A 12,796-nucleotide genomic window follows, 5' to 3' on the forward strand; every position below is an offset into this window, starting at 1 on the left:
ATGGAAATAAATAATTTCTTTGTCTTGTCATAACTATTTACACATTTAAATGTACAAGAGACACTAACTGCTTGCAGGCTGGGGCTGCAAGCAGTAAAATGTGTACCATGAGGGAGCCACACAAAAAGCCCCAGATCTGCCAACACACAAAACAAATTACAAGAGAAATGCTCTTCCCCCATTGATCAGGCAGAGTGGAAGCTGCAGCCCAAGCTACTGAAGAAGAAAAATTAAAACAGGACAGGAGAGAGAGCCCAGTGTTTCCAGGAATACAGACACAGAAAACCGGATCCCCCTTTGACCAGATGTTGCAGGGCCATAGGTGTATCCTGCCTGGCTAGCCTCACATCTTGTGTGGATGCAGGAAACACTGGCAGACAGTGCAGCCCTAGCCACAGCTTTGCCTTTGAGGCTACGAGCTGGTGCATGATAGGACACCACAGACCCAGGCAGAGTAGGCTTGCTTGAGCCATGACAGACCAGACATCCCACCTCTGAGGAAGAAAGTGTGGCGAGGAGGTTCTAAGTCACTACAACCCTGTTCCCATGAGACAACTGTTGTGTGGTCTCCCTCAGATCGAAGAAGCAATTTGTTACAGGGCCTTTTGATAGAGGTTGCGAGTGAGGAGAGGCAGACATGGAGGGCAGGGCCTGGAGAGGTCCCAGAGCAGAGGACAATGTCCTGAATAACCCTGCAACCTGTGTTTGTTCACTTTGAACTTTCTCACTGATCTCCTTTCACAAGGCAGGAATTGGGGCTGAGGAGCTGGCGAAGCCATTTTGCAGTCACGTGTGTGCGTGAGTGCGTGCATGTGTGTGTGTGTGTGTGTGTGTGTGTACATGCGTGCACCCCCCTCCATCTTCACTGCAGCACACCGCCTTTGAAGCCATGAGTCTCCGGCCTCTTTTGAGCAGACATCCTCCTTCCCCTCCCTACAGGGTGGGTTTGGGTATGTCTGGGTAAACACAAGGCCCTGCAGCCTCAGAAGGAAACCAAGATGGAAGGGAGGGGCCTCCCCAGCTCCCACAGGCCCCAGCCTCTGTTTATGAAGTCAGGGTAAACCAAGAAACAGGGATAAACTGTTTAGGAAAACATACCTATAACATCCTAACTATTTTCATTCATGGGTTTTATTGTGACATTTTATTACAGGGACTTCTGCTTTGCTTTTCCTGCAGCACAGACGGATGCGCCCACCCTGGCTATGCCCTTCCTCCTGAGGCAGTTGAAGTGTGCCTGCAGTTACCCATCAAAGGCTCGGTGCACTGCAGGGACCACATGACCAACGGACTCTTCCTTAGGAGATATTTTTCCTGCTAGATGTTTCCTGTGGCAGCTTGTGGGATCTCGTGCACAATGAGAGAGGGTGAAGGCGTGCTCGGCAGCCACTGGGTGCTCAGGCTTCTAAGGCCTTACGTGTTTCCAGAGGGGAAGGCTCAGGAGAGGTGGCTGGCCTGTTGGCTCAACAAGGTGGGCAGTGACAGACTTAGACAGCGAGACATCATCATGGATATGGAAAGATGTGGCCCCCAAAGGCCAGGCTCTCTGGAGGGCTAGTGGCAGCCACAGGCCCGGACCACCATGTTTCTGTACTTCTTCAGGATGACATTGGAGCTGTCGTCAAAGTAGAGGACAGAGATGGCATTGAGCTGGGTGGGCGCGCAGCAGGGCTTGGGTACCGTGTCTGGGTTGATGAAGTGAACCTGTAAGCCACCAACAGGAATCATGGTGAGAGGCAGTGAGGCCTTCTGCCTGCGTCTAGCTTTCTCTGAAGAACTTGTACTGTCTGGCTGAGCTGACCATAAACAACAGCCGAGCATGTCTCAGCTCAGGCCCCGGCTCCACTCTGCACACCAGGGAACCAGGATGCGCATCTTCATGCGCACATCTGATTTGGAAGACAGCTGTGGCTCCAAAGAGCCTGCGGAGCATCCTCCCCGACTCCTTCCCATTCAAAACATGCTCTGTCTTAAGGGCTGGGGTTGTAGCTCAGTGGCAGAGTGCTCGCCTGGTACTCACAAGGCCCTGGGTTCAGTCCCCAGTATCACAATAATAAGCAGAGGTCTGTTTTGCTCACGGGCACCTGTGCACCCTGAAGAGCAGTGGTTAAGACAAGGGAAAACTCAAATGCCTTGCAGGTACCACATGAGTACCATGTGAGCACCACATGAGTATCATGGACAAGCAAGGTAAAGCAGGGAGCAGGCAGCAGGGAGTGGTGGGGAGTGAAGCAAACGGAAGGGAGAGGCCACTCTTCATCCAAGCTGACCAGTCCACATCATCAGGCAAGCCCAGTGCTTAAGACAGGTCAGAGATTCCATTCTCCGCATGTGTTACTGGTTTGTTTGAGACAAGGCCAGGGCTGGCCTTGAACTTGCTGGGCTGGAACTACAGACCTAAGCCACCTCAGCCACCTAGTTTATGCAACAGTGGGGACTGTGTCCCAGGGCTTCCTGCATGCTGCCCAAGCAGCCCATCCCCAGCAGAGCCAGATCCCCAGCTCCTGATGTGTTGTTAGTGGGCAACTTCTAGGTATTGGGCCAACCAGGTATGGCAAAGCAAATGTATCTCAGCAACTGACTCTCAGCTCGCACCTTCCAGGCTGTGACCTCCAGTGTGGCTCCTTCCATCTCTTCCAGTGAACCGCACCAACCCCTTACCCTCTCCAACTTGCCCCTCTTTGAACAACTTTAACAGGGCCCCAGGTGTGTGGGTTTACTTCTAGTGTGAGTGGCAGCCAAGGAGTCACCCTGTGCCATGTACCCTTGGAGGAGGCCTCCTCCGTCCTCTGTTGATCCCCTGGGGAGATGCTAACAGAAGCAGGAGTTCCCTGGGGAGCTGCAACCCTGCCCCTGGACCACAAAGGCAGTGGCAAAGGGTGCTAGAGAGAAGTCCTAAAGCCAACAGGACACAGCGCTGTCGATACTCAGGGAAGGTCCCACAGGCAATATGGGCAGAGGTCACTCTGTCCCTGGTTTCAGACTCCATCTCAAATGCAGTTTGGGAGCTTATAGTTCAGAGGGAGGGAAAATGTTGGAAAACCAGCCCTTAAATACCCCTTAGTACTTAGCACCAGTATTTAGCTATCCCTTAGTCCTTAGTACCAGTATGTAGATATCCCTTAGTCCTTAGTACCAGTACTTGGAGATTCCTTGCTGCTGGCCTTGGGGTGCAGACCTGTAATTCCAGCTTCTCAGGGTCTGAGGCAGGAGGATTATAAGGTCACAGTGAGATCATGACCAGGTTGGATAGTTTAGTGAAACCTAAGGGCCAAAGAACCAGGTCATAGAGAGTTTGCCTACCATGGTTGGGGCTCTGGGGGCTGTCATTTCAACCATGAAAACAAGAGTGGGAGGAAAAGCGGGAGAAAAGGAAGAGGGAGAAGAAGGGGGGATGGCGATGAGTGGGGGACCCTTCCTCTGCCAAAGGGTAATGAAGAGCATGGCAGAGCCTCCTGTCCAGGGCTTATGAGTTGAGGTGGCACCGACATAAATTAGAATAACAAACAGAGCTGCACAGGGTGGGTGGGGGGTCAGGGGGTGAGCTCTTTGGCACCAGAGTCCAAACCAGCATGGATGACTAGTTGTCAAGAGAAGCCCAGACGAAGGCCGCTGCAGACAACAAGGTCTCCTAGAGCCCAGGGTGAAACAACAATCGCAGCAGCCACCAGAGGCTCTGTGCATCATCAGCACAGGCTTGGGCACCACCGTCATTGCACATGGCTCTTTCTGGTGACCCACAGAGGGAGGGTTGGCTTGAATCAGCTGCCGCCTCCTGCCGTCATCTACCCTTTCATGCGCTCGCTCTCTCCCTCTGAAATTCTCTCATCTGCTCGGTCTGTTTCCTCCCCTGGACAGTAAAGCCCTAAGGTGAAGCATATTGAGCTGCTCCCTGCAGTGTCCCCAGCTCCTGGCACGCAGCAGACAACAGGAGAAAGCCTCTTGTTCAAGTTCAAAGATGCGCCCGAGGGCTCGACAAACTTGTCTACCTTTCGCAGGAGAGGAGGGCCAGGTGCCAGCAGTCAGGTCTTATAACACAGGATGACAAGCTGATGCCTCAGAGGACAGTCCCCACCAGAAGGGGGCCCAGTCCTCCGTGAGGAACAGTGACAACATGGGGGCCCATAAAACTCTTTAACTTTTAAAATTAAAACAAATACAGAAATAAAAGAATTTTAGAGTCCTCCATGTGCCTAAAACATTTTCTCTACCCTTATATAGAGCAGATAACTGAAAGCATCATGACACACCCGGGCTGACAGCAGCTCAGGTTCTGTGTCAAAGGCAGTAAATGCCACTAACAACCCCCACTGGCCACACCCCCAGGAGGCACCCACCAGTGTCTGGACGATGGCGTGGTTTGTGGCATTCATGTAGGAGTTCAGAGGGAAGGCACACTCTCCCTCACAGTAGTAGGCGGCATAGCCTTCAGGTGCGATGATCCAATCCTACAGAGAGAGGAGAGTGGGGACAGGTCTGGCTAAGGCCTGCAGAAAGCCCAAGGCAGTGTCGCACCCCTGTGTGTCCCACCCCTGTGTGTCCTACTGCTTTGTGCCCCACTCGTGTGTCCCACCCATGTACCCCACCCCGTGTGTCCTCCCACCCCTGTGTCCCAGCCCCATGTGTCCTACTCCTGCGTGTCCCACTCCTATGTGTCCCACCCCTGTGTGTTCTACCTGTGTGTCCCACCCCTGTATGTTCTACCCCTGTGTGTCCCACTCTGTGTGTCCCACCTGTGTACCCCACCTCTGTATGGACTCCTTCCTTACGTCCAAGGGACATAGCCTAGGAGGCTCAGGCTATGCTCTCCTGTGCTGTGTGTGTGTGTGATCCCTGCAGGGGCAGGGAGGTGACCCCAGCATAAGGAAAAAAGCAAGAAAAAGAAAAGACTCAAGGCCTGGAGAGGTGGCCTAGCAGCAGGGAGTGAGACATGGGTCAGAGACTACACCTAGAACCACCCTGTCCCTGCTAGGGGTGGCATGCTTTAGCTTGCTTGCAGGTGTGTCCATATGACAGCCTAGACCTCGCATTCACTGGGTACAGATAGCTACCAATGACATCCAACGCAATGCCATAGACTTCGCTAAAAAACATTTTACGTATTTTGTCTGTTGCTTCTTTGTCTTGTTTTGTGGGTTTTAGTTTGTTCGGTTTTACGTCTTCTTTGGATGTGCAGTTTCAGAGTAAACTCTGTAGATGGTAACAGTCTGTCCCGCTGTCAAGACCGGACACGTTCATGAATCTAACACAACCTTCCCTGCCTGGCGCACTTTCTTGAGCAAGAGATTAGTGTCCCAGTGTGGCTCAGGTAATCTACCCAGGGCACCTCCTAAATTCTGGAAATGTGCCATGCTGCTCCATAAAGTGGTGCGTTGCAGGGATTGGAAGCAGAGAGCTCCTGCTAGAACGCAGGGAACAGCACGCCAGGAACACCTGTCATGTGCAGAACCCTCACTCCCACCACATGACCTACTGGGCTCAGGAACCTGAGTCACAGAACGGGACAGAGGAAGGGCAGAGGAAGCTGGCGCTCCAAGGCTGGATTTGAACACGTGTTCTTATGTGGGAGAAGCAGCCAGCCATAGGGTGAGACTAGGGTGTGAATGAAGAATGAAGTTCAGACTTTAAGTTCTGGCCCTAGAATCAATCACACCTTGGGTGTCGCGGGACATCATGGATGTCCTCATATGTACAAGCCCCTCTCTCGGGTGGGGCATCGAGTATCTCACCAGCAGAGACAAGAACTGTGGGCTGGGGCTGGTACTGGGCCTGGTAGAGTGCTTGCCTAGCACACAGGGAACTCTGGGTTCTGTCCCTATCACAGCACAAGCTAGGCATGGTGGCACACTCCTGTAATCCCAGAACCTGAGAGGTGGAGGCATGAGGGTCATCTTAGGCTATAGTGAGTTTGATGCCAGCCTGGGACATATGGGACCCTGTCCCTAGTTGGGGGGGGGGGGGGAATGAACTGCCACACACTGTACCCATGAAGACAGCCCTGTGGTGGGCAGGGACAGAGCATGCCCCATCCAGTGTGTGGTATTTCAGCCATCCTTACCTGCCAACCAAGGTCTCGGAAGCTGACGTACAGCTCGTGTTTCTTGCAGGCCTGCCTCTGATCACTGCTGCTGTTTTCTGCGTGGTCAAGGTGGTGAAGGGGGAAAAAAACCCAGGGAGGAGAGAGAAACACACATTCAAATCCCCTTGGTCCTACAGTGGGGGGCGGGAGCAGCCATTGGATTCAGAGGCTGTAGGACAGTGATCGTTCAGAAGCTAGCTTGAGGACCTGCCAGCCTTCAAGGTCACCTTTGCCCTTTAGCAGAGGTCCCCAGGCCTGCTCAGACTATCCTGCTTCCAGACCACCCTGCCTGAGGAGGCCCAGCAAGTGAGCCCCAAGATGCTCATGCAGCTGCAGTACTGGAGGTACAAACTGAGACGGGGGGGGGGGGGGGGGCAACACCAGGAAGAAACCAGAGGAAACTGCACAGCCCCAGCAACACCTGCTGAGCTGCTTTTTTTGTTTGTTTTGTTTTGTTTTGTTTGTTTTCTTAGACAAGGTTTCAATGTGTAGCCTTGGCTGTCTTGGACTCCCTTTGTAGATCAGGTTGGCCTTGAACTCACAGCGATCCGCCTGCCTCTGCCTCCAGAGTGCTGGGATTAAAGGTGTGTGCCACCCTACCCAGTTTCTTTAAGGAACAAGAACAGTGTGCTTGTGTTTTCCAGGATTTAAGTTTGTAGCATTTGTGCCAGAGACTGCACTTTGTAAATACAGAAGCATCTGTCTGTCTGTCCCTCAGGCGCAGTTAAGGACTCTTCCTCTACCTTGCAGCTGCACAAATGGTTGGTAATTAATGCCTCTCCTTAACCTGAGTTGACTCAGAGCTTTCCTTCACCTGTCCTTGCCCATAAAGCCCAGGCCCCTGGTCGCACCACAGAGCCCTACAGGCTGGGTGTCTGAGCAGTCAGGTGACTTCTCATCCCCACACACCCTGCGACTCTCCAAGCATGACTACTCCCTCTGAACCCACTGACAGGGGCTGACAGGCCACCAGGTGTCTGGTGATAACTGACACACCCCTCAGAATCAGCTTCCCAGGATGCGCAGAGATTCCACCTGCACAGCTCTGAGGTCAGGAAGAAAGAGTACAGGCCAGGATGTCGCTGGCACACAAAGGTCAAGAGTCTGGGCACCATCAGAGCACAGTCCACAGAACTGGACAACTGGTCTACCTCCTGGAACAGCTATGGCATGGATATCTATGGCACAATTCACCACTGTGCAAAACTGGGGGCTGCAGCTGCCACTATGCACCCCACAGCTCAAGTCCCTTTTTCCCTGAGGGAGAAAAGATGGGAGGATGAGGATCACCTTCTCAGCCCAGGGTGAAGCAGCCTGAGCGAGATACAGTTCTGAGTAGGATCACTAGGGACACAGCTCCCAGTCCTTAGTCACGGCTAATCCTGAAGTGAGATAGAGGAAAAGTGTGTGATTATTAATTAATGCTCTCTGTCAAGTACAGGGAAGAGGTAGCTCCCAGTGAAGAGCTTTGGTTTAATGTTGGAAGCTAGCTATGGGCACGCTGTGGGGCATGGGCCTTCACTTATGCGATCTGGAGTTGTGGCCTTGGAGCGGGTGGGGGGGGTGGGGGGGGTGGGGCACGGTGGGGCAGGGGGGCGGGGCTGGAATTCCCCAGCGTTCTCAGGTCTTTCTTAGCAGAAAAGCAAGGGAAGGAAATAGTGGAGCCACCCAGCAACCTCCTCCCACCTCCAATCCTGCTCCACCCATTCCACTCAGCACAGCAGAGCGCTCAGCTACCTCGCAAATGCTCTGCCCCAGACAGGTGCTCAGACTTGCTTCCACACCTGAGGGTCAGCTGGAGTAGGTGGCCAATTACTAGGGCGTTGGCCTGAAGCAGACAGGGGACCGAGGTTCTCCACCTGCATCTCAGAAGCAGTTGGAGCCCTGGGGCAGGGGTGGCTCACAGGAAAGAGACTTCCATGCAGAGGCATGCTGGGACATGTGTCTGCAGCTGGACACATAAAGGATGATGTGCGTGCAAGAGACGATTCAACTTGTGTGGCCTATCACGTGAGGTGTGAGCACTTCAAAGGCACTAGGCACACGCCTACACACACACACACACACACACACACACACACACACACACACACACACACACACACACACACACACACACACGCTGCCTTACTAAACCAGGGTGGGGCCTCAGCCCTGGTATTTTTTTTTTTTTTTTAATGTTAAACTTCCAGGCAGGGTTTGGAAGAACTTGAAACAAGGGTAGGGAGCTGAAATCTACAGGGGTGGGCAGATTCCAAGCCAGATGGACTAGCTGTCATGTGAGAGAGTGAGGGCCTGTCCTGGAGCTATGGAAGTAGGCACTCAGTGGGGCCCAGTCGGGTGGTCAGCTGCCAGCCCCCGCAGCATTCCTCTCACTCTACTGCCGAATGTCATAGACCTACAAGCTCTACACTGTAGACCTGCAAGACAAGGCCACCTTTGCTGGGATGGGACTTGCCAGCACCTTTTGCCAGCTGAGTTTGCCAAGACCTCTGGAAAGCTTCAGATTCTGAAAGGAGGCCTCCTTCACCCTGTGCTACACCCACCGTTCCCAGAGCAGCCAGCATGACCTCACACCTACACCGAACACAGCCCGAAACCATCAAACTCCCACTCCAGCTGGGGATGGACTTCAAACTCAAGAGAATGTCCCTCCCACCCACCCATAGCTTCAGCTACCTCCTCCCTCCCAGGCACCAGTCGTAAAGGCCGATGAGAAAAGTCGGAAAAGCTAAGCCATGAGACTCTGTGCCCTCCGGGTGGATGGGCCTCAGGAGTGGGACCACCCTTGCCTCGCTCTGGGCTCTCAGCTCAGTTCCCATGGGAATTTATTTCTGCACTGCTGAAATGAACTACCCAGTCACCAGCCCCCATCCAGGGCCGGTCACTGCACACGGATAAGGGGGACAGCCATGACCATCTTTCCCAAATAGCTGCTATCTCTAGACTTCCACCATGGAATTCCAATCCTAGCGTAAACAAGGCCCCCAGATATGAAGGGGCTCAGTTTTCATTTGGGAGCTCACACACCCCTTTGAGGTGTCTAAAAGGCCTCACCTGACAGAAGAGAATTCTATCCACAAGGAGCCACTGGCCACCGGCAGAGAGCAGGCAGGCAACTCTGTGCTCACAACAGCTGCTGGCAGCGTGCACCTCGCCCACCCCTGTTTTGCCTTGACTTGCTCCATGTTGGGTCTGGCACTGAGGCTGACCAACTCTGCATCTTATTTAACATGGCACCGCAAGCCTCCACACCAGAAGCTTGGCCAACAGGCAATTTACTTGCATCTATAAACAATGTTATCAGAACATTGTTCTGGACTCCCGAGCCATCCGTCAGACCAGAAGGAATGCTCCCACCTGGACTAGAACAGAGGAGCAGCCAACACAGACACGCAGGCACAGTGGCCCAGGCCCTCATCACCGTCACGAGCCTTGCCCAGGGACATTGCCACAGCGGGGGACTCCACCTGTCCCTTGGCCTCAGCTTCAGCCTCTGCCTGTCACCCTCAGACCCCTGCAAATTAACACCAAAACTCACCTAGATCTGCATTTGGAGACTCTGTCCCAAATAGACCTGAGCTGGTCCTAAGGGCCCTTTATCTGGTCCCCAGAAAGACTTTGCCTGTGGCCGGACCAGCTCTGCATCCCTAGAGTTAGGGCAGTCTCACTGAGCAGTGCTGCCTCTTTCTGAGCCACTTCATAGCCATTCTGTGCTGTGTGTGTTAGATATTCAATATGTCATCCTATATGCATTTAATGAATGCTAAGAGCTATTGATATAGGTAGTTAAGACTGACTTAGGATTGGAATAAAAACATGTGATTGGAAGTAGCCCTGTCTACCAAGGGGTAAGTGGTACCTGGTGAATTAAAGCTAATGAACCTGGCATAGGCTCTGAATCAATATTAAATTCTTATGCTGTGGAAAGATAAGATTGTGCCGGTCTATATTTCTGACACAACTCCCTCTACCCAGCAACGTCTATCCGGGACACTGGGGGACACACTAGAACCAGTAAGTCCAACTGCCCCCACAGGCCACCCTCTCTCTTGAGAAATAAAATGACTATCAATTTCAAGATGAGAGGAAGAAGCTGTGTGCAATGCAAGGTGACCTGGAGCGGACGGGTGGGAGGGGAGGGGAGTGGAGGGGGAGGGGGAGGGGAATGGCCTGGTGGTCTCATACTTAATTCTAAACAGCCCAAACCCCCCAGGGTGTTTCCTCATAATTCCCCAGGAGTTAGAAGACTGAGTCGGCTTAGAGCCCTCACGCATGCTTGGTTTGCTTGTGTCCAGCCCTTGCATTGCCTCAAGGTCACCAGAGGCCTGGAGAAGCTACATGCTGGACAGGCATGGCCCAGTCACAGGCTGATGTGTTCTGGAAGCCTCTACAATGCAGCTGGTCCCCTCTGGCTGCCCGAACCTGCATTGGCCTACCTGCCACACTAGCCATCCTGAGTGCCTCTTGGTTTTTTGGCGTCTTGGAGCGGTTCTGGCTGCGCTGCTTCCCTCCGGTGGACCGGATGCTGCGCAGATGGACCTCTGTGGCCTTGAAAAAGGCCACCATGAAGGGTTGCTTGTTCTGGGGTCCATGCCGTCCAATCAGGCCTGCCAACTTGGGGTTGATGCTCTGACCTGCAGAGAGGGGTTCATTACATCGTGGTGAGGACACAGGGGGAGGGCAGGGCGCGATTCTGTTCTCCCATCACACCACTTGCTAGTCATTCATCTGACAAGGACTATCGGATGCATTCCAGGAGCTATTTTAGAGGTGCCCCGTTCTGTTGAGCCCTGAGGGGTGATGGGCAAGGAAAGGCAAAGCCAGGCTAAGACCTGCAGGTCTCAGGCTAGAGAGCTCGGCAATGCACGGCTCACACTTCACTGGCCAGGGTTGGTCACTTGGTCAATCAGTCTTCGAGGGGTAGGAAATACAACTGCTATGGGTGCATGGCTGACAACAGCCCAATGACAATGAAGAGGCCACCACAGGAGAGACCAGGTGACAGGGCGGAATGAGCCCTGAGTCAGGAAGGGTGCTATGGGTGGAGGGCCCTACAGAATTAAAGGCCTGGCAGGAAGAGCCCAGGCTGGATTCCAGGAGTGTGAGAGCCTGTGGGAGAGAGAACAGCCACACAGGGTGAGAACTGGTAATAGGCTAGAGAGCACCTCCGGCCCAGTGGCAAGCATTTTGCCTGAACAAGGTCTTTGTAGGTGTAAGTCCTTGAGAAGCAGCCAGGCCATGCAGGACAGGCTTCTCTCCAGGCACCAGTGGCTTCGCAATAAGGAAGGGAGAGGCCACACATCACCAACAGATGCCAGGAGCTGGGGCTGCCTTCAGTGGGTGTGGGGAGGGACACCTGGGTACAGGATCCGTGCTTTTACAAGGGGACAGCAAGGCCCTGGTGCTTAGGAACCACAGACGTGTGAAACTTGGTCACGGAGACCCAAAATGGGACAGGAAGAGAGTGTAGAGATTGGCACATCCTTGGCCTTTCAGCCGCGAAGGCTTTACAAGATGGCAGCCAAGGCAGGGGCCTGCAGAATCAAGCATGGGAGACAAAGTTTAGTTTAGTGTTACAGATGCTGCGTGAATCCCTTCTCGGTACCAAGGGTTAGAGTTAGAGTCATGCGCGCCGCAGGAGGTCCTCACTGGGCTGGCAGGACCTAGCAGAACAAATGGACAAGCTTTACCTGGAGAATCAGTACAGCGAGGCTCCTGGGTCCTCCTCACTTTAACAACCCTCCTCACCCCACCATGGTACAGAGCTGGGCTCAGTTCTGTTTGAGATTTGAGGTTAGACAAACATGGGCCTAGATACCCTCTCTCTTACAGAGTCCAGGGTCTTAAAATGCATGGACAGGAAGAAGGAACTCTGAGAGAGCCTGGCAACCCAGAAACCAGAGTTAGAAGTACAGAAAATAGCATCCAGGCTGCAATGGTCAGTCATGACTGTCAATGGAAGCAGTCCTCTGGTTACGTCAGTGAGCGACTCTCTAGGCTGGGGTGGCTGAGCTGGGAGGACAGTGTTATCCCACGGGCTGGGATGCTGGAGTGAGAAAAGAGGAGAAAGGAGCTGAGCACTAGTGTCCACCTCTGTCTGCTTCCTGGCTGTGGACGCAGCGTGCCCAGCTGCCTCACGCCCCCGACATCATGATGGACTGTACCCTCAAGTCAAGAGGCAAAGCAAACCTTTCCTAAGTTGCTTTTGCTGTCTAATTTGTCACAGCACTGAGAAAATTAACACACACACAGGTCCTGGCCTGTCCCAAGGCCCTGGCGATAAGGATACGCTGTTCATCTCCCCATGGGCCAACATCAAGGAGACTCTTAGAAACAGAAATGAACGTCACACCTGGTGATGGATGCTTCAGAGCAGAGAGACAATGCCGACTGCTCACTGCAGAACAAGACTAGAGAGGCCGAGAGACTCAGAAAGCAATGACACTGAATCCAACCCCAGGCGAGGCTGAGTTGTGTGCGAGCACATGCGTACGTGCATGTGTGCGTACGTACATGCATGTGGCTTCACCATTGCAGCTACAACACCCCCAAGTTCAGTGACAGAGCCAAGGCCAGCAAAAGTGATAGTTAGTTGGGAGAGCCTTGGCCCATCAGGAAGTCACATCAGCTAGTGTCCCCCAGGCAGGTCAGACACAGGGAAGCCAGCCTCCAGTGCCTGGCTCAGTCCCGGCAGTTGGAATGGTTTTTAAGAGT

At 53.3% G+C, this 12,796-nt stretch overlaps 1 protein-coding gene across 1 annotated transcript in view; it reads right to left on the minus strand.

The window, feature by feature from the left end:
• Positions 1-809: 809 nt before the first annotated feature.
• The window catches only part of Bmp7 (bone morphogenetic protein 7), a 72,123-nt gene continuing 60,136 nt past the window's right edge, over positions 810-12,796 (minus strand). Inside the window, exons 4-7 of the mRNA XM_051143890.1 lie at positions 10,519-10,716; positions 6,059-6,135; positions 4,338-4,448; positions 810-1,704 (exon numbers count right to left, since the gene is read on the minus strand). Of these exons, the coding sequence (XP_050999847.1) occupies positions 1,555-1,704; positions 4,338-4,448; positions 6,059-6,135; positions 10,519-10,716 (536 nt within the window). The 3' untranslated portion in view covers positions 810-1,554. The remainder of the gene's footprint in view (positions 1,705-4,337; positions 4,449-6,058; positions 6,136-10,518; positions 10,717-12,796) is intronic.

The sequence above is a fragment of the Acomys russatus genome, chromosome 4 (assembly GCF_903995435.1).
Source record: "Acomys russatus chromosome 4, mAcoRus1.1, whole genome shotgun sequence".
NCBI classification, from domain to species: Eukaryota; Metazoa; Chordata; class Mammalia; order Rodentia; family Muridae; genus Acomys; species Acomys russatus.